Source organism: Corapipo altera, unplaced genomic scaffold, assembly GCF_003945725.1.
Source record: "Corapipo altera isolate COAL_440 unplaced genomic scaffold, ASM394572v1 2b, whole genome shotgun sequence".
Classification (NCBI taxonomy): Eukaryota; Metazoa; Chordata; class Aves; order Passeriformes; family Pipridae; genus Corapipo; species Corapipo altera.
The window spans coordinates 8,356,501-8,383,673 of record NW_020884874.1 but is presented as its reverse complement, the minus strand read 5'-3'; the positions used below and the strand labels follow the sequence as shown (position 1 = coordinate 8,383,673).

At 36.8% G+C, this 27,173-nt stretch overlaps 1 protein-coding gene across 4 annotated transcripts in view; it reads right to left on the bottom strand.

Annotated features, from left to right (window-relative positions):
- The window catches only part of AFG1L (AFG1 like ATPase), a 59,640-nt gene that overhangs the window by 21,302 nt on the left and 11,165 nt on the right, over positions 1–27,173 (bottom strand). For 3 of the 4 annotated variants that reach the window (XM_027633214.1, XM_027633233.1, XM_027633228.1), the window contains exons 3-7: positions 26,707–26,758; positions 25,987–26,088; positions 24,560–24,690; positions 19,110–19,209; positions 16,121–16,179 (exon numbers count right to left, since the gene is read on the bottom strand). In XM_027633214.1, the coding sequence (XP_027489015.1) occupies positions 16,121–16,179; positions 19,110–19,209; positions 24,560–24,690; positions 25,987–26,088; positions 26,707–26,758 (444 nt within the window). The remainder of the gene's footprint in view (positions 1–16,120; positions 16,180–19,109; positions 19,210–24,559; positions 24,691–25,986; positions 26,089–26,706; positions 26,759–27,173) is intronic. The other variant, XM_027633221.1, reaches the window with a different exon arrangement.

Genomic DNA, 27,173 nt, shown 5'->3' with positions numbered 1-27,173 from the left:
GCAATATCTGCATTGACTCAGAAAAGCATCCCTTTTGTTCCCCTTTAAGCCACCTGTAAGATTACAAGTGTGATATGGATCTCTTAAGTAGTCACAATTAATTGCTTCTGTTAGAAAACCCAAGCCCAGCTGTAGCAAAGGGTGCTTTTTTTGATTCAAGTCCTGAGGCTGAGAGCAAAATTCTCACTAATATCAGCAGGATCAAGATTTTACACCCTCTGGCAAAGGGAATAACTCTGCTTATCTGTTATGACTACTGCCAACATACACAACTTCTGTGTGTTATATAGCTAGAAGCAAAAGAAGCTACAGAAGAAAGGGAGGAAAAGTTTAAATGTTTTAGAAAAATATAACTCTATCAAAAATTCAATCAAAGCAATTAATTTTTTTAATGTAATTTAACACCATTAAAAGTCTTCGGACTGCTAGAATGCACTAAATCACTCTGCTTCTTCGCTGCACTATGAACTATTAGTTTATCTTTAATACCCTTGTTAAGCATTTCATATTCTGTGTGTCAAACTTTTCAAAGCCTCCTTGAGGCCATTCAAATAACAAAATTGGAAATGTCAAACCTCATTTATAGCAACTACATTGCAGGGAAAAAATTTAGAAGAACTATCATCAGTGATTTAAGGAACAATGGTCCTTTTGAACAAATGCGTTGCATAGGACATTGCAGGAGTGACTGCGATGACGCACTGCACTAATTTTTTGCCCTTGGCTATTACTGAAGGCTCTGCACCGATTTGAAACCTCCGCCTTCGTCACACAGACATACAGATGAAGAAAGAAGGTGAAAAAAAATCATTCTGAAAGCACAGAATCCCAGGAAAACCCACGTATCTTTAATTCCAGTAAGTGAAAAAGCCATGCTAATCAAATCGTTATCTTGGACTAAGGCTACTGCAAACACAATAGCGTTGGTGCTACAATATTATTATAATCTATTCCCTTTCTTTTTGTGAGAGCTCACAAAGAAGGAGAATAACAGAGCAGAAGAAAAAAGTTTCAGAGGCATGTAATAATATGCACAAGGGAGGGAGGATGTTTAAGCTTTTCTTCACCATCAGTCTGGCAGCCAAGGCTAAAAGGAAGATTACTGAAATTTCACAGCAAAGCTAGTGCACTTTGCTTTTCTTTGCCAGTATCTTTCCACCTAATGTTTTATTTTTCCAAAGTAGAAGATTAGCTTAAGTACTATTTTCTTTGTGCTAGTAGGGAAAAAAAATGCAGATTACTACTACAGCTTTGGGGACTCTGAGATTACTTAGATTAACTTTAGATACTCGGATATTTAGAAATGCTGTTTATAATTTTGGGGGTTTTCTCCTGGAAACGAGATCAGCAATCTTGCGTGAATTCGGCCTCATCTCTTTGGCCTTCTAGATGAATTTACAAACTCTACTGCTCCCTCAGTGTGTTGTGTTGCATACAGTGAAGAGCAAACACAGAGCTACATATAGTTTAGAGTATTCCATGGTTATGGTAGGATTGAAAGAAATAAAAATGACACCTGAACAGTGTAGTTCATGTAAATTTGTTGCCCTGATATTTACACTGGTGTGTGTGGTTCAACTGCTAATGACTGCTGAGTGAAGCAGGAGTTCTGTGCACTCAAATACAGACTGGTACTGGGCTATATTATGCAGGTCATTGCAACTTGATGAAATAAAATCAACACTTGGTGTTACAGTATTTTAGTCCACCTGTGTTCCACTTACAAACTTGTCACTCCTTAAATTCACAGACAGCCTTTTATGACTCCATGATTTAACATTACAGTGAATGAGTTTTGGAGTTAAGAACTGTAGATGTAAATACTACCAATACAGCTACAAAGAAGATGCATTTTTTTCTGTCTTCCTTCTCTTTCTCTTCAAAGTAATTAGTATTATCACTATTCAAGAAAAATCACTATCATTAGTGACACTAGTCAAGAAGAGCTTGTGTGTTCAAAAGCTTATTTATGTTTTTTGGCCTTTTTTAAGCTACAAACAGTTGCCTAACTGAAAGATATTTCTCTTCCCATAAATCTTGCTTGTGTGTCTGCACTGATGCACTACTATTGATTCTAATAAGGTATTACATTATATAGTTTATTTCAAAAATATCTGCTAGATATTCTAGGCTATAGGACCTTTCAGCCAGAAGCGCAATAGCAGAATCTTGTTCAGAGATCTATAAAGTTAATACAGTCCCACTGATTTTTTGCTTCCTTAGGAGGCAAAAGGTAACTGAACCAAACATAAACAAAATGGAAAACCAGAATCCTGAGGTACAGCAGTTTGTGTAATACACAATATAAGCATAGAAGCAGGAGGCAGCTAACAGGAACAGTGAAATACTTAGTCCTTTTTAAAACATTTGGCATTTTATTCTCCCACTCCTTAAATGTTCCTAATTAATTTAAGGTTTTGTCCTCTCCAGGCTGATGCTCGGTTCAGGAAGGCACTGCAGCCATTTAGAGACCGTATTCTAAATAAAAATGAAACAGCCACAAGAATCTCCTAAGCCTTCTACATGTTCATGTAAGTATTTACTAATGCTTGTCGTTAACTAGTTTCACTGAAACACTTCAAAGCTCACCCACACCTATTCTTTTAGACATTGTATAAATATACATAAAACGAACAGCTCCTGCTATTAAACCCAAACATCATAATCTGCATCGCAACATGCTCTCAGAAAACATTGCTTTAAAACATGAATCCTGCTGTTAGATTATAAGCTTTGCAGGGTAGGAACAACATTCTGTTATATGAATATATGACAAATAGAAATCCACAGGTGCTAATGCAAAATTATGTAATAAAAAAAAAATTACACAGAAGAGGGCAATGCTATTTACACAAACTGAGCTATACATAGTAGAGGAGAGAAAAGTTGTGACAGCAGTAGCAGTAAACCGAAGGGCAGTAATGGGAGGACTGCTTGCACTGCCAGATGATAACAACACCATCTCTCCTCTAAGTTAAGAATGTACTGCTGCAGTTCTGAAGGAGGATTCAGCACATGGTCACCTTTACTCAGAGTCAGAAAGGTCACAAAGAAGCTTTGTGCAGAGCAGAGATCCAAAAGTTTTTCCTTTAGAGTTTTCCTCTGTAGACAACAGTACCGACAATGGTTTTCTGTTTCTGCACACATTGACTTATCTGCTTCACAGGAAGGCAGACGACAAAATGTTCATCTTTGTACATTATTCCTTTAAGATATATGCTTTCAGTGTTAAAAAGACAGCATATAATCAAAATGTATAACAGAAGAAAATAAGACACATGAAAATATTGTATACATCCAAGCTAAACACTTAAAATCCTAGATTTACAAAAAGGAAAATCAGATACACGGTTGCACAGCGTGGAAAAAGAAATCCTGCTCACAAGTGTAAGAATGCCGAACATCAGAGAGCATGCCTATGTGATTATCCCTGTGCATTGTCTTTCCTCTTCACAGGTGTTAACAATATTATTCTCCTGCATCACAGAACTAAACAATCATTATTACAATTTAAAAATCTGCAAGTTTGGGGAGGAGGGGAAAGGTAGGCTTCTCTACTTTTTGTCCTTCTTCTTCTTACAGCAAGGGGAAAAAACCCCATACAATACTACATATAGAAGTTCTAGTTTCTCTCTTATCTTCGGACTACCTCATCCAGCACTGGACTGATTAAATCCTACGGATGTGATTGCATCCTCACACTCACTAATCACCATGGAATCCTAATCAACAGTTACAGAACTAACTGGAGTGCTCAGATTGTTAGCACTTAATTGTCAAACCCACGACTGTAACCATTGGCCATTTCTTAAGATGGAGTTTTAAAATTTCAAATTTCATTTACTTGGGCTAAATTTCTTTTGAAATAAATACTTATTATTGAAGCTACAGTGAGTCTAGTAGAACTATCCATAGTTTCCAAAAGATTTTCTATTCTACTGAGATATTTAAAAGTCTGACTTTATTCAATTCAAATGCATAAAATTAATTAGTCATACAATTTATTTTGAAGTCATTTATGTGTTTACAGATACAAAGAACAAATACAATTACATAATTGAAAATGCTATTAGTAAGTTAAAAATACAGTGTAAGCGTGCACTCATTTCCACTGAAGTGGTATAAAAACTTTGTATTCCAGAAGGAAAAAAAAAAGGATAAAGCCTCAAGGCTCACCTCAAGACACAACATTGAAAACAACAATCTTTAGACAGAATAGATAAAATCAGACTGTCAGTAGACCTACTGTAGGAAGTATTAAATACAGACTAATATAAATACATTTTTCTTCCTGTAAGCACCTGTAACATTCCTTTATTGCTGCAATCAAGAATGGTGGCTACTAAATTGTTTAACTGCTCAAGAAAACAAAGTACACGACATGATAGATCATTATGAAAAGGAACAAAGGTTTCAGAAAATTTAAAAAGGCAGTCAAAGTTAACTGGATAACCTGCAAGTTCTAAAGATGTGTGTTTCCCATGTGTCACAAAAAGCTCTGAAATGCTAATAGACAGCCTTGTGGTCCACATTAAACACTGTACTAAATATCACTTGCCCCTGTGAGCTCAAATATTGTGATCAGCTGAACAACTTTGATAATGCAGGGGAGTAGATATTTCTTAACCTTACTGAAACTCATCATAAGTCAATCCTATTATCATCCTCTGCTCTGAATTTTGACAGCATTAAAAAAAAGAAAACTGAAAAAACAACATACAAATCATCCTGTTGGACCACAAGAATAGACAAACTAATCACCCCAGAATCCTAATCAACAGCCAGAGAACTAACTGGAGTGCTTAGATTGTCAGCACTTAACTGTCAAACCCACCTATCTGTGGACTTCCACAGAAGGTGTAGGGGAACAGAGACACTAGAGTGCTTCAATTTAGGATGATCATTACCTTAATTCCCACACCTGCTGAGTTTCTGCAGCCTTTCACACCTGTGTCAAACCAGCCACCTGCAAATGCAGCAGCAGCAGTGCATCTGCTGTATCAAATACACTTTCCATATGAGCAAAGAGTATACGTCTATCCCAACACATGCAAAGCTGCACAATTGATACTCTTGGCCTCTGTGTAGTTCTGAACAAGCACATTAGGACAACTACAACTAGGAACCAAGCCATGCCTATCTAAGAAGTGCAACTTTCAGCTACTCTTTCTGAGCAAAAGGAATCATAATTTTTATGTAGGTCTCATCCTCCCTTTTCAAGTGCATTCTCTGATTTGGTGTCCATTAACAATACACAGGATCACTAATATTCCTTTCCCCCAGCAAATCAGAAAAACAATGAGATTGTTCATTTGCAATCATTCGTCTCATACATTTACACCCAGCTTAAGAGAGAAAAACTCTTTCGCATCACACAACACGTAGACACATGATGAGAGCACCCCAGCCAACAACAGAGGAAGAGTTCCTTAGGTAAACAAAGCTCACTAGACTTAACCATTTTTATTTTTCATTATTCGACTCCATATAGTGTTAGATTATCAACAACAATATTAGTCCTTCTTTCTCAAAATTCTTCCTTAAATGAATTCAAGAAAAGGTTTCTCCATCCAAAGGATACCACTACAAACTGGCATTTTCCATAACTGGTAGAAGAAGAATTGTCTTAAGCAAAAATGTAGCATGTCATGAAAAACTTATTTCCGACATACAAAGCACAACCACAGTGCTTTGAGTAACTTCAGTGTACTTGCAAAGTCATCAGCAAGTGACAGTCACCAGCATGCTTCAGAATGTGAAACTGGTCCAACTGGGACTCATAAGCTGGACAAGCCATAAGCTGGACAGGCTGTCGACAGCCTGCTGAGAGAAGCGTATGAGGTTATGTGCAGTGTTTCCTCTCTGGTGCAGCTGTAAAAGGAGATCAACCAGATTGTTGGTCATGCACATGCATGGTACACAACTTGGATGTGGGACTGGAAGAGATACTAAACAAGTTTTGCAGAGACACAAAACTCAGAGGAGCTGTTGACTCCCTCGAAGGTAGGGAGGCCCTGCAGAGAGACCTCAACAAATTAGAGGACTGGGCAACGACCAACCTCTGTTCAAGAAGGGAAAGTGCCGGATTCTGCATCTGGGGTGGGGCAACCCTAGATGCACATACAGACTGTGGAATCAGATGCTGGAAAGCAGTGTTGCAGAAAGGGACTGGGGGGTCCTGGTCGATGGCAAGTTGAATGTGAGTCAGCAGTGCCCTGGCAGCCAGGAGGGCCAACCACCTGTGCAGGGCTAAGGGTTGGACTTGATAATCTTTGTGGGTCCCTTCCAACTTAGCATATTCTGCAATTCTCTGATTCTGTGGTACAGGTGCAGGACCTTCCAGGGGCTGCTCCTTTTATCCTTTTGCCTTGAGTTTGTTTTTTTTTTTTTTTTAAAGTAACTAAATTTGTTAAACTCCAGCTTGCTGCTACACCAATCCACAGGAATGAGATGTACTCAAGGGGAGGGAAAAGGAGAAAGAGAATCATCAGGTATTCGTGGTGGATAAAAACTTGGTCCAAGCATAGTTGGGTGTGCACGTAGTTTTTGTCTCCCTGTTCAGATGTTGTTGAAACAGTAGACTTTAAAGAAAATGTCAATGAATCCTCATAAGCACTATACATGACCTCTGGGGTAATTAGCAATCATTCAAAAGCAACAAGACTAAAGTGTTCTATTCTTTATTACTGTCAGCTCTTGTCTTGATCAGCATTTTAATAAAGATGGTTCATTTCTAAGACAGTTTCATGAATCAGTCATAATTACATTCTGACATGCAGTGAATAGTAAAGCAAAACTAAATATCACTTCATCAACCTTTCTAACCTTTATGCAAGTATTAACTGTAAATAATTTTTACACAATCTTACAACAAAAAATCCACACATTTCTTAGCTTTGTACGTACTCTACCCTAACTGAATTTCCTGTGACCTATACCTGAAAAAAAAAACCCAAACCCTACAATCAGGAATAATTACTTAGTTTTGCTTGATATTCAGGTATTGCCTTTCACAGATCAAATCAACTTCAAGGAGAAAAGGCTATTTGTTCTACAAAACAGTGCAATACTTTAAGGGGTTAACTAAATTTTTTACAGTCTTTTTTCCCCTATATTCTTCTGCAATAATGAAATATGGGAAATTGCTAAAATAGCCTTAGATATATCACAATTAATCCCAATTGCAAACACTGTAACAAAACAAAATGAAAAAAACCAAATAACCACACAAAGAAATTTTGAGGAAAACTTTCTAAATATCATCCAAGAATCTATGAGGGAGACACCATGGTCAGTTTGATTTTGGATGACAAACATTTTATTTGTGAATTATTTTTCAATGGACCTAGAGCACAAAGATCTGGGAAAAGAAATACTGCCAAGTATAATTTTTTCAATGAATCTTTTTCTTACACTTGTTACAAGAACGTTTAGACTTTAAACTTAAGAGCTTAGCAAAGATAAATTGAGAGGCAAAATTCATTCAGTGGAAGTTGCACGAGTTTACATTACAGCCTTCAAACTTTAACAACTAAGAAACCCCACTATTCTTGCTACCACAAAGAACATATGATCTATTGTACAACTTTTCAATAACTTATTTTAATGTCTAGCTACAAATCAGCTACCCCCTAAGAAGAGGAAAAATAGACAATTAACTTGTAAAATAATGGCGCATGAATAAAGAGAGAGACTCTTAAAATGTACTGTTCTGTGAATAGTATTTCAGATATTCAAACAAAAGTGAAAGAACTCAGAAGGTACAGATGTGGCTGTGCTGGCTCGGAGACAAGTAGCCTCTCCTTTTTCCAGTCAGGGAGCAGAAGAATGGCAGAGTAAACCTCCATGCAATAAGAATTACACTGAACAGCTCTCCCCATTACACAACACTTGGGAAAAAATCCTCCTTGCAAAATAAGTATAAATTAAAAAAGTAAATAAAAAAAAAAAAAAAGGCCAAACCTCCAAACCACAAATCACTGTATAACACTCACTTTTGCTAAAGAACCAATAATGACTGTAACTTTCAATCTCCTAATAAGCAAGCTGCGGCATTCTGTGAAAAACAAATGCCAAGAGTTCACACTGAATTTATAACATGATGTTTCGTAAGCTAAGGGTCAAATTCACCCCTAATACATGTACTTCATTGGAATTATACCCTGGACAAAGTTATTTGTCTAGATTTCTTTTATGCTGTTGTTTTTCTTTTTAACATTTGATTTGTGTTTCTTTTCCCAGTATTAGCCTTTGCTCCTGCCAGAACTGTTGGCAGGCAAGAAAAAAAAAAAAAAGGAAAGAAAAAAAAAAGTAGTATTGATTTACAAAACTGGATTTCCCAGAATAAAAAAAAAAAAAAGCGATTAAGGTCTAAACAAAGGCTAAAGATGGCTTACGCTTAGCTCTGATGAGGTCCACTACCTCATTACCAACAACTGAAAACTTCTGATGCATTTTGTTTCAAGGGAATCCAAAAGTCCTTGCTGTAAAGCAGGCTGGGGGGTGCAGGGTCCATTCACTCATTCTGTATCACAACCATTATGTAAGAAGTATAAAACACTGCCTTTATGCTGCCAAACTACAATGACTCTTCTTACATCAAAGCGTTTTCACCACTAGGGTTTTTTTTCTCTGAAATTTATTCAAGCCAAGGGCAGGGAGACAACAATTCATACACGCTAATTACACCTAATTATCTATTCCTTCCCCCCGCTGTGGCTTCCTACCCTTTCCACCAGCTTCGGCCAGTGTTATTTGCTATCTGGGTTTCTCACAACCTCCCCTTGCCCTGTCCATCCAACTCAACAGTAAAGTCTTTGAAGAAAACAGTTGTGGCTTCTTAGAATTTTAACAATATAAGGTTCAACTCAAATTAAATTATTCTATTATTAGTTTTGACACATTTATGTGTTAAATATGAAGGCCTTGTTAATTTGGCAAATTCCTCACATCTCTTCACAACTAGAATTGCTGGTAACACCCTCTCTTGTAGGAGCTTCTCCTCATGCTTTCTTTTCATGATCTAAATGAAATGTTTATTGGATTAAAGTTCTTCTCTGCAGACCTCCATGGTGGCCTGTGACAAAGAGCTTAAAAGCTTTATTAATTGGCTCTGGCTTTTTGGGGGGAGGCAGGACCTCATTTCACATTACATCACAAGCAAACAGAACTGCCACGTGTAATTAGACTAATTTATCCTGATATAGCAGGAATCAACTATTCCATACCTATGATATGCTTTGATTTACTTATTTTAATCACGGAGTAAACAAACCAAGCAAAAGCTCAGAAAATCCTAGCAATTAATGGGAGAGAGAAGGCAGAAAGCCTGGCACAGAGCTACAGTAGCAACTATTTTATCCTAAGATAAATTTTGATCTGCCTCTAAATAAAGTTTGTAGGAGCAAGCGTGTAAGACAGATGTAGAAGGTTAACAAACTGAACAGTTCATCTCTCGAGAATACAATAAAGCAATAGGTACATTATAAAATATTGTAACATTTAAGTGCTCTAAACTACAGAATTCAAATAAATCTTGTGTTTTAATGTAACACATACACACAGAGAGATTTAGAGGGTTGAATGCAGAAAGGATTGGTAACTTGAATCTGGCACCCTGCTTTCTATACACAACATTTTAATAGTTGATAGTCTCACAAATTTGTCCAACTAAAATCACCCAGAAATTATACTGATGTTCGGCACAAAAATACTTGCAGTCATGCTATATTTCTTATTTTTATTTTTTCTGTGTTTAATTAGGTACACTTCACAAAAGACGAGTACTTCTATTACTTGCAGAGAGAGAGAACAAGAACAAATGCTCCTTCTACTTAGGAGTTTGCTTGGTTACATACTAAGAAGGGAAACAAAAGGCCCAACATCTTCAGTAATGAAAAAGTCAATTGATAGGCAAAGCCATCACAATATCAAAGGCCTAATCCCTGCAATTCTGACTCAGGTGACAGTTCACAGGGGTCAGAGTGGCTGACACTGACCTCAAAAGCAGGTTTTAACTATTCAACATACTGAAAGCTGCTGGGCTATCACACCATTAGACTGGAACAAACTGACAAATCAATTTCATCAAGGAGATGACTTTTTTGGGAGGGGGGCGACGGGGGAGGCAGATCCGCCACTCAACAAATGCCTGCATTTCTCACACAGGTGGTTGGACAAAAGCTGACTGCACCATCAAAGACATTTTATATCTACCAAATGCCTTTGTACAAAACTAACTCCCACCATTTTCTTAGGGACAGCTCTAAATGTTTTTTAAACACGTATTTTTCACATATGCAAACTAAGTTATTGTAAAGTGAAAATGCTTTCAAGTTCCTCAATTTCTTGCTTTCTAAGAAAATTTATATTTCAATTAAAACCACAGTAATAATCATTAACCAATTTCACGAAAGAGTGCAACACAGCATATAAAAATACATTGCTTGCTATTTGAGTGCACAATGCTTACTGTTAAGAGTCATTTTAATCAAATACTGCTAAAATAAATAACTATTTGGCCTGTAATAGCAGAAGGGGGAAAAAAAGGTCACTATAGAAAGCTGACAGGACTTTCAACTAACAATAAATTTCTGGCTGATTTCTTCTCTTAAAGCAAAATGCAGGTAGTTAAAGCCAAACATTTTATTTTAAAATTGTACCTTTTAAAGGTATACTCAGACTATGAAAGGCCCTAAAACTTTCTGACTTTCAGTCAGAATTTAGTGCAGTGCAGGTCTATTGCACAAAGTGAAACTGGCAAAATGCAGAAGTTACATACTTGGTATTTCAACACAGCTTGACATTTTTAAACTTCAGGCCACACTTCCAGGAAACCTTTGGAAGCTCAAGAACTGCTCCCTGAAGTTAGAGACTCTATGCAACAAATTATTTGAGGAGTTTTCCTTCCTGATTTTCTGGAGAAAGAAACATTGAACTAGTCACTGAACTAGAATTAGGATTCCAGAAGAGTTAAGGGTTGATGTAAATGTCTTCATTAAACATCTGTAAAAATTAAAATGTTGCCAAAATTACTGCCAAACCAGTAAATTACTCTTTTTTTTCCTTTTCTTTCTTTTTTTTTTTCCAAGAGCCTCACATCATATTTTACATCAAGTTGTTAAAGATTAGTGGAATGTTGATCTGCTGGAGGGTAGGAAGGCTCTGCAGGGGGATCTGGACAGGCTGGATTGATGGGCCAAGGCCAACTGTAAGAGGTTCAACAAGGCCAAGTGTTGGGCCCTGCCCTTGGCTCCCAACAACCCCCTGTAGTGCTACAGGCTGGAGGAAAAGTGGCTGGAAAGCCTACCAGCAGAAAAGGACCTGGGATTAAAATTTCTTCACCAAAAGCATTTGTAAAGTATTGGAACAGGCTGCCCAAGGAAACGGTTGAGTTACCATCCCTGGAGGAAAGACATGTAGATGTGGAATTAAGGGACATGGTAGACTTGCAGTGCTGGGTTAACAGTTGGATCAACAATCTTCAAGGTCTTTTCCAACCTTAACGATTCTGTGATTCCAAGTTATGTATCTTTATTTATTCTGGTCACTAATGGCGTCCCCCAAGGATCAGTGTTGGGCCCAGTCCTGTTTAAGCTCTTTATTGATGATCTGGATGAAGGGATTGAGTGTACCTTTAGCAAATTTGCAGATGACATCAAGTTGGGGGAGAGTGTCGACCTGCTGGAAGGCAGGAGGGCTCTGCAGAGGGACCTGGACAGGCTGGATAAATAGGCCAAATCCAACAATATGGGGTTCAACAAGGCCAAGTGCCAGGTCCTCTGCTTTGGCCACAACAACCCCATGGAGCGCTACAGGTCAGGGACAGAGTGGCTGGAGAGGCAAGGCGGAGAGGGACCTGGGGGTTCTGAATGATAGGAAGCTGAACATGAGCCAGCAGTGTGCCCAGGGGGCCAAGAAGGCCAGTGGCATCCTGGCCTGTATCAGGAACAGTGTGGCCAGCAGGACCAGGGAAGTGATTCTTCCCCTGTACTCAGCCCTGGTGAGGCCACACCTGGAGTACTGTGTCCAGTTCTGTGCCCCTCAGTTCAGGAAGGATATTGAGGTGCTGGAGCAGGTCCAGAGAAGAGCAACAAGGCTGGGGAAGGGACTGGAGCACAGGTCCTATGAGGAGAGGCTGAGAGAGCTGGGGTTGTTGAGCCTGGAGGAGGCTCAAGGGAGACCTCATCACTCTCTGCAACTCCCTGAAAGGAGGTTGTAGCCAGGTGGGGGTTGGTCTCTTCTCCCAGGCAACCAGCTGTAGGACAAGAGGGCACAGTCTTAAGCTGGGCCAGGGGAGGTTAAGGTTAGACATAAGGAAGAAGTTCTTTACAGAGAGACTGGAGATTGGAATGGGCTGCCCAGGGCGGTGGTCCGTCCCTGGAGGTATTTAAGAAGAGACTGGATGTGGCACTTAGTGCCAATGGTCTAATAGACAAGGTAGTGTTGAGTCAAAGGCTGGACTCGATGTCAGAGGTCTTTTACAACCTAGCTGATTCTGTGATTTGTAAATCAGCTTTAAAACATTTAGAAAATTTGTGTATCTCTTTTTGGTCAGCTTAACAGTTTTTGCAGCAATTATGCTCTAAGCATTTGAACAAAGTAACTGTGAGAAATGAATGTTTCTCTTTTCAAAAACTGCCTTAAAAAAACCCCACATAGTAGTTCCATGCACTTTAAAATGCTCAGTAAGAGATCCTGCAAGATTAAAAGCTCAATCAAAAGGGATTGAATCTAATTACAATTATAGAATTAAAAGATTTTTCTTCCTAATACTTCTTATCTCTGTAAAGCTCTATCTCTGTAAAATTTCATGGACTGAAGAAGCACTCTTATCTGTTGCAGAAACTAAGCCCTTCCATAAGGAATACCGTGTTCCAAAGAATTATAGCCTGTGCTGGTTTAGAAGTAAACGGGCAGGAAAAATGAACCCAACTCAAGAGAGATTGCAAGTCAGAGTTACAATTTACTAAAAAAGATTACAATAAATCCAATGATACAGAGAAAAACTGGTTTTCACCCCCAACAAACAGATATATAACCCAGCATCCTGGGACAAGAACAGAACGGTGTTCCACAGTCCCTGTGCTGAGCACCACGTGGCCCCCTGGGTGCAAAGTAAAAGGAAAGGAAAACCTGTTGGTCTGGATGTTGATCACAGTTGTGTTGAAGTTCTAGTCCTCCTCTGGATCCGAGGAGTGGTACCAGAAGTCCCAAACCCCAAAGTTCATATATGTTCAGGTTCAAGTGGGAATGCCCAGTACCTGCCCCACGGCAGGGAGTTTCACAACGGGTGGTTTAACTCTGTGAGTCCTGAGATATTTTTGGAGTCTTTAATGGTCTAGGTCCTTGTGGGTGACTATTATGCCAGTCCAGTATGGCCCATTAGCAGACGTGACCCCTCAGGCTGGGTGTGAAGGTGCTAATGCCTCCCCGGAGGGTAGTTATCACAGTTATTAGCCTGAAAACAAAAGAAACACTCCTCACAGGGTTTCTTTAACACTTATCTTGTAGGCTGAGGTGTCAGGTGTGCCCTGGGCAGCTGTTGCAAATGATCCATTATTAACAGTCCTACAGAAATGACACAGAGGTTATACTCACATAGTGATAAACTGGTCCCAGTCCCTGTAACTAGAACATAGCCATAACAGTGAACTGATCAATTCAGAGTTTCCCTCTGTTTATGAAAACTACCCCTTTGATTAAAGAATTGCTGAAAAATTACATCTCAAATGATTTAAGATTTCAAAAGATGAGAACATTGGGATAGGCTCAGAATTGGACAGGGAACACATAGAGGGCAGAAAGAGCTGCCAGTGGTGTTACTGGCCTGCCCAGTAACATAGACCTGGGGCTTTTCTGTGGCCACTAGATGTGGGACCTGAAGCTGCATCCCTAAAAAGTGGAACTTATCAACTGCAACTTCACGCTGCAGGCATTCAACAATCACTTGTCCCCAGTAATCTACCAGCTAGAAAGACAATATACAGACAAACTCTGGAAGATAACTGTATCTTCTCTAGAATGTTATTTCACCCTTTTGCTTATTCCACAGAAACTGGTTTTCAGTTTTCTTTGTATGAAATAGGAACTCAAACACAGATACTGGAATTACAGGGACTGCAGAAAAGAAAAACAACAATCGAGGATGAACATAGGTCTAGGAAAGAAACCATTACTTTTGATCATTTGAAGACAGGAAAATACTTTTTCATAACCTACCTGTGTATCTGAGAACTACGTCTTCCATTTATGAGGAATGAAAACAGCCTGAAATCCATTTCAAATGAAGCATTGCTTTACAGAAATTAACTGTCAATACTTTCCATTCATCCCACCTTCCCAGGAACGTTTCAAGGAATTTGAAGCTCGTATGTTGAACTTGAACATTTTTTTCTCCATTCATTATAATGACAATATTCATCTGCCTCAAGTCTGAGTTGTAGTACTTATTTCTTGTTGCACTACTCCATTCTATGTTGCAGCTCTAGACCAATCCACTTTTAATGCTTCTCTCTGTATTCCATTCTAAAATATTTTGATCACATTCCCAGTCCTGATGAGGTGTTCTACATGCATAAACTACATTTCCCTTTTTTTTATTTCAGCTAGACAGAAAGAAGAAAAAAAGGAAACTATAAATAAGCATATGACAGATATTCTTAAAGTCTGATGATCGGTGAAATTAAAGAGCCTTACAGTTATCAGGAAGAAAACTCAGAGTCAACAAGGGAAGATACATAGAAAAGAATGACTTGCTATGGTTGCTGCATTGCAAAAAGCAATTGCATATGGAACTACTTCTATTCTTGAACATACTCTATGACTGGGAGCTCTCCTGCATTCCATGCAGCCAGCTACAGAATAAACCCTCTTCAAGAATCTGACATGAAGTGGTTGTTAATTTTTTTTTCGTTTTCTAAAGCCATCTAGGTGAGAACCACTTTCACTGGTAACCTCCCTAACTTTATGTGCAGCCATTCTAAGATGTATAGGAGTGTCACAATAATGTCAATGGGATATTAACTTCAAAAACTGGTAATTGTTCAAATGTCAACATCAGATGAGATTTTCAAAGGTGCTTAGGCAATCAAGCAATCTCATGATTCAAAAAGGGACCACTGAAAACTCAAGGTTTTCACTGAAAACCCTTCTTCTTTACTGCTGAGCGTCTTAACAGAAACATCCAACCAATGTGTCTATTCAACAACTCCAAATTTCCTATCACGAAGCCAAACCTACCCTAAAGTCTACCTTACCCTCCTCTTATCTTAGAGGTCAATACAGTTAACATTATTTCTGTACCTGTGCTACCAATACTTCTGTGAGTTAGGGAAATGCTGTTATTTCCATTTTACATGTCACATCAATCCAGGCAGAGCAGGATATGAGAGGTGTATGTCAGCCCTCAATAACATAACAATACAAATGTAACTTGTGAATGAAAAATATCTGTGACTTGTCCAGAACTCAAAAGCGTGATTCCAGTATATGTTCTTTTTAACAGCAAAATAAGCACTGATTGTATTATTCACATAGAGAAAGGATCCTCTGTTTTTTAATTTACATGAAGCAATTACAGTTTTTGACCTGCCACACTACAACATGCAGACTCAAGGAAGCTTCAGAGCTGCTCCTCTTTGACCATTATACGAAGCCTCAAAATTAGCCATTCAAAAAACTACATACGCATGAGAAAGGCCCGGAAACAAGGCAATTGAAGGGTACAGAACACACACTACTTTCCTTACACCGAAGAAACAGGAAGTTTTTGTAACATAATAAATGTAAGATGTCCACAAGTACAACACAGATGTTAGAGGCATACTATGTTATACAGCATACACACACCAGCCGCAAGAAAGTCTTATCCAAACAAACAAATTCTGCTGCCTTAGTCCAAAAGATAACTTTTTGTCATACTAAAAATGTCCAGCTTTCAAGACATGTTAATTTCAGAAGGAAAAAGTCCTTTCTTACCTTACCTTCAATTATTTTTGCTCTAAATAGTTAAAGCATATATATAATCTGGAAACCAGCATCAAAGCAATCCTGTACAAATCTCTAATTTATTAATAAAACAGGGAAAACTGAAAGGCATTTAACAGGTGGCTCTCCTTACCTTCAGCACAGCAATGAATGGTACAAAATTAGCTCTCTGAAGACCATTTTTATAGAGATCTGAAAGAAAGAAAATCAGTACCATTTTGCTACTTAGTCTTAATAACAATGTCAGCTTGTCTACTAGTTTAACAAACAAAACTCAGTGTTGCTAGAGACAGGAGGAGGAACAAAAGGCAGAAAAGGAAAGCTGAAATTGATTTCTCTTCTTTTACTGTATGAAAATTCAACACATTCTTAAGGAAGAAAGGAACACCCTGAGGAAGTCTGAAAAGAGCAGGGAATGAAAAAATGATTTAGATCTCTAATGACATAAAACTGATTCTAACAGAAGAAATTAGACTATCATTTGTTTTAAAGTAAGGTTATAAAAATCACTTGTAATGCTGGGTATACATTGGTATGATTATAAGGCCAAACTGTGCAACTGTTAAATCCTGCGTATTTGGCAGAGGGCAAAACCCCCACATAAACTAAAAATACACAATTTGAGTTTACAAAGTCAGTATCATTCTTTTTCAGTGTACTGTGGTACACTTTATCTTCTAGCAATTCTGCCAGGTACACCCCTTTTTCCAAAGCAAGAAAAAGGGTCACCCCTAAGGCTAAGAAAAATGAAAATTAAATTATTATGTTAACTTAGGCAAAGTTGCTAAAAATACAACCTAAATTTTAAAAAAAATGAGATGTTACGTAACAAAATGCAGATCTGCACTCAAAGAAAACACAAATTAACAAAAACAACTGCAAAGCAGCATTTTTTGTCTTATTTATCACCATATATTTATACAACATAAACTTATCTTCTCTGGAAGTTATCCAACTGCCCAAAGAGTTCACAAGAGAATGACTTCTTTCAAAATGTAACCACTTAAACTGTATGATGAGCTACTCTGTTTCATGAATATTAGGAAGCCTTACAAAAAGGCAGTAAAGCACCTGTAACTGATGGGAGGAATGAGCAAGATAATGCAGACACCTGGTAGAGATATCACAAGAACTCCACACAAAGACCATTCCAGGTTATGATTATGACTTATATTCCCCATAATGCTTGAAGGCTACAGCTCTGCTAAAGCTTTTATGCTTTGCCAACACCTCATGGTGGACAGAAGATGCAGCATGCATGACACACCAACACGGCACCTACAGAATGGTTTTCACAAAATTGGATATGTACACAGAAATATTTAGGAAAATTATCAGTGAAGGAGATTCCACATCCTAATTACTAACAAAGCTGTAGGAAGCCATGTATCATGCTCATTCACAACTCTGCAAATCAGGATGGCTAAACATTTGTTAAAAGTGTATAGCAATTGCATAGTCACTTGCAAAGATTAGTGAACATGTAACAACACTATTAGACAGCTATTCCTGTTAGGTCTTTTAATTAGTAGGGTTGTGAGTTCTGTATTATGTCTCTTTTGTGAGGATGAGAAAATAAACAGTAATTTTGGTGGAGAAATGAAGCCAGGATTCCTCAAATACTGCACCTCAGTATTTCCCCTCATATCCCCCTAGGGCAGAAGTTCAGCACAGTTAAGTGTAGCACTAATGTTCAGCAGCTCAATACATATGCTCTCTAGTGAAAAAGTCACTTTTCCTCTTTGTATCAACAGGAAACAAATCTCTCCATTCATTCTTAAACCTTGACGTTGCATACTACAGTAACTCAACTCTCTTTCCTGTGGGAGGATTTTAGACACGCCGTGAGCACGCAGGAATAGTGACAAGGGATAGAGACAGGCATTGACCAACACCTGGACTGCAACATAGTTCAGTTCTGGAGATGCTGTTCTTGACATTCTCTGTTGGGTAGCTAGAACAAGTGCATGGCTTTTGGATTGATAAAGTGACTTAATATGCATTAAAAAACCCCAGAGGACGATAATGGTCACAAACTGATACCTCAATGTAAGATGTTGGATACAATTCCCAAGTTACGATAAAAATTTCTCCTGAACTTCAAAGAGCAGTGCTCCAAAAACACAAGGATGGCTCTCAACTGAGTAAGGCATCCAGTTTATCTGTAGTTAACCCAGCTACAGTAGTTATGATTTCATCTTCTTTACTCAAACAAGTAAAATAAGCCAAGAGGGAATTTATTAAACCCTGTAGTAAAAACCTAAAAAACTTTGGGTGGATTTCTTTTTCTTTTTTTTTTTTTTCCTAAGATAAGGTGCATTGTAAGTCTGTAGTGATTGTCTTTTACTTAATTAATTTGGGTAGAAAAATTAACTGGTAGTTACAGTTAATACTGTAACTCTTCAGTATTTTTTGCAAACATTCAAAATTAATCAATCTAAAAGTTGCACAGAAATTATGCATTATTCCAGCTGCTAATGCTACACTATACAAATATCTTTCTGCTCTACAAAAAATTACAGTTGTTAAAACCCAAACAGATTTGGACACTTTGTAGAAGGATTTACCTAGCTAGTCAATACCAGTGACTAGTTATTCTAAAAAAAGTTAAAAATGGAAACAACTAGTGAACTCAAACTGGGCTTTAAGAATGGTATCTTGATAAGGGGTTCTGCTTTGAGCTGATGGATCAAGTCTGCAAGTTCCTGAGTTAGAAACTGGGAAGGATCATACACCCATTTCCCCTCTCTTCCGCAGAATATGGTCTTTTCCTATTCTGCCATACATCTAAAATAGGCAGTATTTTACTCCTCCTCAACACCCCTGTCCCCAAATACCCTTCCACTGGTTTGGATAGAGTAGAGGAGATCAGAAAACATGGAAGGATTTGGGAGTGATGGGGGAAGGAACGCCTTGAGTTTGAGAGAAAAGAGGAGTATGATTTAGTAAAAATCTTTCTTCCTTAAGAACAAGAAAAAATACAGGGTAAACCAGAATATCTCAGATTCTTGCAGACTAGAGATTTTATTAGTGTTAAATACTGCACGATATTACTACAATTGTTTTGTAAGATACTGAGATTCATAGTATTTGGATAATACCAGTAGCATGTTTGTTTTTACCTTCTGGCGGCCTGTTAGATGTTGCCACAACGACAACCCCATTTTGGAAGAGATTTTCAAAAAGCTGCTTCAGAATCATGGCATCAGCAATGTCAGTGACCTGCAGAAGACAACACATTTGTTTTATCTTGCTTTCAGCTTCTGCCGCAATAGATCTGCAAGTGGCTTTGTAGCTAGGAAAAATGCTTGTTAGTGAAAGCCATTGGAGAAAGATTCTAATTATTGCTTGGTGAGAAAAAAATAAAAGGGATAATTAATAAGCAGCGAATGTACCACAGTCTTTCAAAACTTGCCCACTCTTTATTGAGGAACTCCACCATTTCTTTACCAATTGCTAAATGATTTCGTGTTAACTTCTATAACAAAACTACAGGTGGGAGACAGAAAACAGACCTAAACATTTAAGAGGCCAACTTAATTAGAAGCAACATGAAAAAAACCCAGAAAATAGAAAGAAAATACACACCGGCTGTTTTACATTTCTATTACCTTTGAGGCAAAGGTTTGCAGAGGTGAATTTAAATGGTCATGGGACTTCAGAAATAAAGACAAGTAGCCAACTATACATAATCAGCTGCTGTTGAAAATAGAATGATATGACATAGATACTATTGTGTGATTGTTGCAAAAAACAATTCAACAGATGGCCCATCACAAAAATAAGCAATTTCATTGTTCTTTTTAAGTGCCTTCTATTACTGTCCATGAATAATCAAAAGGCAGGCAGTCACTTGCAGCACAGTCAGCCTCTTCTAACCTTCAGGCGCAAAACAGGGATGAAAAATAAAAATGGGTAGGACAAGCGATACTGGGGAGGGGGAAGGAGGAAAAAACAGATAGACAGAGGAAAAAAAATAAGCCTTTAAGTAAAATTTCTTTAAAGATCTTAATTTTAGCTCAACAAACTTGCTTTCTAGTACCAAGAAATAAAAGGAAACAGAAACCACTCTGTACAAATGAAAAAAATGTAATAAGTTTTTCGGATAAAAAAGCCCCTTGTTACAACAGTAATTCATATTTTATAGGAGTTCACCAGCTGAGATATGCAATCTTAATACATAAACCACCTTTATGATCATTACACTTGATTCTCCTGCATTCCCCGTGGTTATTATATAGACACTTGTTGCATTTTGTCTTACCAAAACAGACCCTGACTCTGAGGAAATAAACCTGTGCTGGCATGGTGAGAGTTACACATACCCATCACACAACAGACTGACAGTTTGCTGTGCTTTCACCAGCTTAGATGTGTATGCTGTGATAGTAATACATGTACAGAAATATTTTAACCAGTATAATTTTTGACTCTACTCCACACCCCTCCACCTCCCATCATTCTCACATTTCAAAATGACCTTTCTGGGCAGAAAAAAACAAGGTAATTCTACAATAGAGACAGCAAAGGACTTAGGTTACATTTCTAACAGCTAGTTTGGAAGCAATAACGTTCTTAATGAATGATATACAAACACTAGTTTCCCTCTTCCAAAGATGACTTCTATTTTGTTCTATATAATGCATTAATAGGGACTTTTTTCTTTCCTTTTTAAAAACCAAACTTTTACATTTTCTGTAACACACCCCTCAGATCTGCACATCTCTGCTCACTAAGATCTGATATTAAAAAAAATATAGTAACTCTGTACCCTACTGTATGCCTAATATATCTGCTTATGCATCGCTTATCAGTAATTTATTTCTTCTGAATAATAAAATTTAGGAACTTCCCCCATTCCTAAAGAACAAGACACACAAGGAATCACTATAGATGTGCATCTTAGGAGTAACTGAATTTGTTGTACCACAAAGCAAACCTAAAAGCCAAGTTTTAAAAATCTATTATGTGTCATTTTGTTACAAACTTTTTTGTTTAACAATACTATAAAGCATGCTACCTTTAGAAAACAGGGAGTGAAAGAATATAAATGCTCATAAAACAAAACAATAACATCCTCTTATTAATAAGAGCTGTTATTTGATGCAGAATTCTGAACTCCATTACAAAAAAACCTAAACAACAAAAAAAGTTCTTGAAAGCTCTGTCAAAAAGCAAGAGCCATTTTGAGGACCAGAATGCAAATATGAGCTCTTTTTATGCAATCCAGTTTCGGAAAGACAAAAAAAATTCTACAGGGTAAAGCAGGTAGGAGACAGTAACTAAAGACTGTAAGTTCTCATGTTTTTTTACTGTATCGAGCATTCATTGAAACAGATAAGAAAAGCAAAGGCTACAAATTACCAATAAGGAGGGCCAGCTAATGGAGAGAATGCAGAAATTTCATGCATTTAAAAGATTTTTATTACATAGTGCTGCTTTCCATTATAACTCAGGTTACCAAAAAAAAAAAAAAAAAAAAAAGAAGAAAAAAGAAGGAAAAACACTAGACTAATAGTTAATTTACATGTGTAAGTGCCTGAGATTCAGTCAGCCACTGATTGGTACATTGCCATGTAATGAATGGCAAACATAAGCATGTATTATCAGCAATTAGTATTAGCACAAAAATAAGAGCCTAATTTTTATTAGAGGCTTTTAATAGAATGCAGGTTAGTAAAAATTCCCTAAATTGTAGTTCACTTTAAATCCAAATGGTACTGATGGCATATTAAGACTAACACTGCATGATCACTCAGCTTCCCAAGAAGTAGGGATTCTGTTTTCATTTTCAATACTAACACAGGTTACAGTCCCATGCCAAAATTGGACCTTCTAATTACCTGTGTATAGTTATTTGATCACTAAACAATAACTGGACTCTTTTTACTAGCCAACCTCTGTGTTCTAAAACATCAAAACTATAACTACAAATGGCATAATTCTAGGGTTTTTCTTCAAAATGAGGACGCATTTTTAGAATGGCTTAAGACTTTTGTGATTAAAAAAAAAGATGTTAATATTTACAGTAAACTGCATGACAAAGATCAGTAAGAAGTAGTAATGCTTTAATAATCTGAGAGCCTGTGACTCAGGCAAAATGCTGACAAAATCCTTCTTCAAAATAGACACACAAGCTTAGTGCCATCACTAAGGTCCTGTCTATCACACAGTATTTGCAAAACAAAACATTTAAAACATAGTAATTTTTTTAATACAACACAGAAACACTACTTTTAAAAGAAGTACTCTAATATTTTTTTACACCAATTAGACAATTCTTCAGTTGCTTGACAGTTTTCTAGGCTTTGCAGGAAGTTTCACTTCCAAATACTTCTGCTTTGTTTTAGCCCACTGTCAAAGACAAAATGGTAACCTAAGCAAGGCTTTTGTCTTCTGAAGTTCTGCATTTGGTTTCCTCTGAAATATGAGCATTAACAATATTTTTTTGCTGTCCCCATTTACAACATGTCCATGTTTCTGTTCTTAAGATAAATAAATAAATAATTTCAGCTTGTTTCTTTTTTTTGTCCAACAGGTATCTGAAAGCAACATGAAGTGTTTAAAGCAAACCTCAGTAGTTTTTTGATGTTGCCTCTACACACAATTATTTTGCCAAAGCAGTACAGGTCCATCTTCACTTTCCATCTGTCAAGACAGAGAGTCACTTTGTCAGCAAGTCAGAGCAGTACCTGTCTTGAGTCTCTGGCTGTTTTCAGTATCATTTTAATCTAGTAATTCTTTAGTTATGAGTAAATCAGACTGCAGTGAAATATAGCCACAAGCTCCACTGGAGAAATGTGCTGCAAACATCCTGAACTAAACATGACTCCTTATTATTAATGTAAGCTGCTCATCCAGTCACTGCACTACTCTATGATTACTTAAGCAGAAGGCTTCTTATCCCAAAATCAGTGCCTTCTGCAAAATTTAAGAAAGCTGGAACTCCTCTTCAGTAGGCAAAACCTGTATAGAGTTCCATACTACAGAAAATCAGGCAAGAAATCCAGCCATTCAGAAATCTGTGAATTTAGAAGATTAGTGCACACAGAACAAGTAGATTTTAAAATCCACATATGAATGCAAAGTCTTAGAAACACTTTTAAAAATACAGTTCTTGTATTAATTTCCCAGCTGCGACAGACTGACAAAACCAGGTGATTTTTCCAACTGAAGTCACTGATGTACCTCAAGCAAGTCAGCAGGGGGAGCAGGCAATCAATCTGGAAACAAAAAATACCAGTCTCTCTCTTTAAAATGTGGAAACATGACAGACAGTCTGGAAACACAGCAATACCAGGACACAAAAGCAGTGGGCACTTATAAAGAAAAGCAGGTATTTACACTACTATATGCTACCGCCTCTTTCTACCATTTGAGCATTTAATGTCATGAGAGTTAATACTTCCCTCTCCAAACCTTCCCATTTCTTCACAGTGTAAATACAACTGTCTCTGTATTTAGATTTTATATTCAAGTTTCGGGAGCCCAGCATTCATATTCAATAGATAAAGAATAAATTAAATGATCAAACAGCAGCAATTGCAATGAGCCCACACATTCTGAAACTGTAGATCAAAGGACTATCCCCAGATGAAAAATGGAAGAGTAAGTTAAAACAAGAACTACTTTACAAAAATCCCCTCCATGGGAGCCAATCACAAAACAGTTATTTTCCTTGGGTGCACACACTTGTAAAATAATAGCCAGCAAGTATAAATTGCTCCATCTATTTCAGAAATGTATTAATTTAAGAGCATAATGCAGACAATTTACAGTTAATAGATTATTCTTTTATTATCGGTGATTTGAGAACTAACATAGATCTGTTCTTATCTTGTTCTGCATTTTCTCTCTAAATTAAAAAGAAAATCTCAGCTGGTTAGAATTGCCAAATACCTCTAGTTTCTTTACTAATAAACAAAGCAATTTTACACTTAAGTTTGTGGTGTGCCCTTAAAACAAAATTCACAAGCTATTTAAAATGAAACAATCAAGTCAGCTTGTGCAAAGATCATTTTATAAGCTTAATTTTCACATTTAATTAAATGAAAGTTTCTTAAAATGCTAGTTGATATAAACTAGCACAGTCATGCCAAAGACTTCAATAATTCTAGGAAAGAATTTAGGTTGAATCTGACGTGGTATTTACATATCCTTAATCACAGAGAGTATTTTGTAGCATTATATGAACTACAGCAAAGACCAGGCATGCCAAGCAAGTATCAAGTGGTACTGGACAGACTCAGTACAAGATGATGGCCCCTGCCCTGAAGCATTCATGAGCCTCTAGACAAACTCTAATTCCTCCTTGTAGGATCAATAAACAGATTGGTAAACAAAAGCACTATAAGGGCACTTACACCGCCAACTTGCATCTTATCTACTGTGGAAAAAACCCCAAATCCTCGACATATTCAAAACTGTGAAATGACTTACACTCTTCAACTTCTACAGTTCACTACTGTAGTGATTAAAATATTATATTAGCAGTAAAAAGTGTCATATTTTAAGATCAAAGTAATTTTATGTAGTTTCTCTTGAAGCAAAGGAGTAATCTCTGACTTTTTACCTGAAATTCATCAAAACACAAGAGAGCAGCCTCTTTGCTTATTTCCTCTGCCACTGGTGCAATAGGGTCATATGATTTGGCCATAAATCCCGCCTTTCTCTTTGGCAAGCTCTGCTTAAGGCGATGTATTCCTTAATTGATAAAACAGAAAAGAACAAATACGTCTCATTTCTTTTTCTAAGATTGGAAGAACAAAATTATTTAGCTACCAAATAAAAACTAGCCCAGTCTAGTAAAAATAAGAAAGCTTCAAACTTAATCTAGTTTCAGGAGGGCAAAACAGTTTTCAACCACATCCAGGCAACAGTTAAAATTTCACAGATTCTATGATTCATATTTTTTTGTTTAGGAATATATAAAACAAAAATCAAAGAAGTCTTGAATGCTGTGCACCTATACATTATCTTTTATAAATAGATATTAATTACAGACTTATCTTGCTCTGAAGGTATTCTTAGAATGCATTTATTTAAAAGAATGGAGACATAGCAACAGAGTCATGCTTTAAAATGTGAAGATGATGACACTGGCACAAGGTAAGATTATTATATCCATACTTTACTGTATGGATACTGATTGTATTGCATCTGACTACAAACAAACGTTTGGAAAACAACGACTGCAGTAGGAAGCTATCTTTGTTAAGATCAGGCACAAATGACAAAAAACGGAAATGGAAAATCTCAAGAGTGACCCAGTGATGATAGAAAAGTGAGTACTAGAAGTGGTTTAAGTCGTTTACACTGATGAAAGCCTCACAAGAAAAATGCAGCTGTCACAACATTTGTAAATTACAGCAATAGTTAACAATTTCACAGTCATATAAGGTCATAAAATTTGGAAACAGAAGTGAATTTTAGAATATCTAAAACAGCATCTCTGTCAAAACAAAGTGATTTACACCCTGTCTGAAAATTTTCTGAAACTTAGGATGAACTTCTTTCTATTATTTTTTCCTCCAAATTACTCATAGTGTTACTAAGTTAATCAACCAGAATAGTTTCCATTCTCCTTGGTATTTATACCTGCTTTAGTTATTCTTTATTCAAAACGCAGATGGAGTTTAACCTTTCCGGTTTCAGTTTTAGCAATTGCCTTCTTCAGATTTCATGTAAGCTAATTGGTAACTGGAAAACATTTAGTTAAGGATTTCATCCTGAACAACACACCCAAGTTTCTATACAATCAGGTATATATATATATATCTCTTTCAGAAAAGATATTTGAGAAATAATATGCAATTAATATCTATACTGGTCTGACAGACAATGCTAAAATGCTTCAACATTTCCCCTATTTTTTACCTTTTTATTTCTTAAATACTTGAATAAATTTACAGTGATTATTATGAACATAAGAATGAGACAGACCTTTTTATAGATGTCATATTTCATAAAATTCTTGTCAATACCCGTGTCTGCACTTACTCTGGTGTACATCCAACATGAAACCATGAAAATGGACTCTCTTTTTTCTTTCTACTTCTAAGTGAGAATAGAACATGTCCATCACCATTGTCTTTCCTGTGCCTTCAAATAAAAACAATAAAAAGCACTCAAGCGGTAGTTAAAGTACAGTATGTACTGATTACAACAATGATTGTTTGATAGCTTTGAATTAATTCAACAATAGTCTTCCACAGAGTAAGTACAAGACCAGACTGCTGTGAAGAACAGTTTTGTTTTCTGTTCAAAAACTTGGAACAACTGTATGTTTATTTTTCGGTTTTAAAATTTTGATTCATACAGAGATGGCCCAAAGGTTGCACAAATTACTCCACATACATCCAGAAAACATCCTTAGTATTTCCTCCGGAAAGCAAGTATGATTTCATGCTGCACTGTTGCAATTAGAATACACGAATTCTCTCTGGTGGCCTCCACAATTACTTCCCAAATTCTTAAATTGCATTCTTAAATATTAGGGAATGGGTAACCCTGAAAACTACACATAGTAATGTGGCCCAATCAAACAGATTTCAGGATTCAGACTGTAATTGTACTAAATAACATCATAATGTGGAAGAAAACTAATCCTGTAAAATTCATTAAAGCAATAAAGCTACATAAACATAAAGCTTTTAGACAGTTCAGAATTTGAAGAGACATGCATTAGAGAAAGTTCCATTGGATGTAAATGAAACTTACCAACATCTCCATAGACATAAACACCTTTTGGGGGTTTGTTTTTGGCAAGGAGCTGCAAGTCAAGAGAAAAAGAATAAATATGGATATGGGGTAAAATAAAAGCAAACACAGTGCTGTGGTATAGTAAGAAAGTAGCTACACTTAACCACAAAAGTAGCACTAGCTAGCAAAGTGCAATCTTGAATAAATTATTAGCTCAGAATTGATAGAAAATCAATGTTGTATTTGTGTGAGTTCTATAAAAGAAGCAAAACACACATGCAAGGTTTGGTTGGGCTTTTTTTCCACATCATTTTGAAAATATCCCCATTCCCAGTTCTAGCACACAAGCCTTTATACATATAAATATATATATATATATATATATATAATGATTTAATATTTCCCAATCTATCATCATCAAAACAAATCCTTTCCCTCATTAAACCATTTGAACAGTTCTAGAAAAAAGGATATCAAATTAAGCA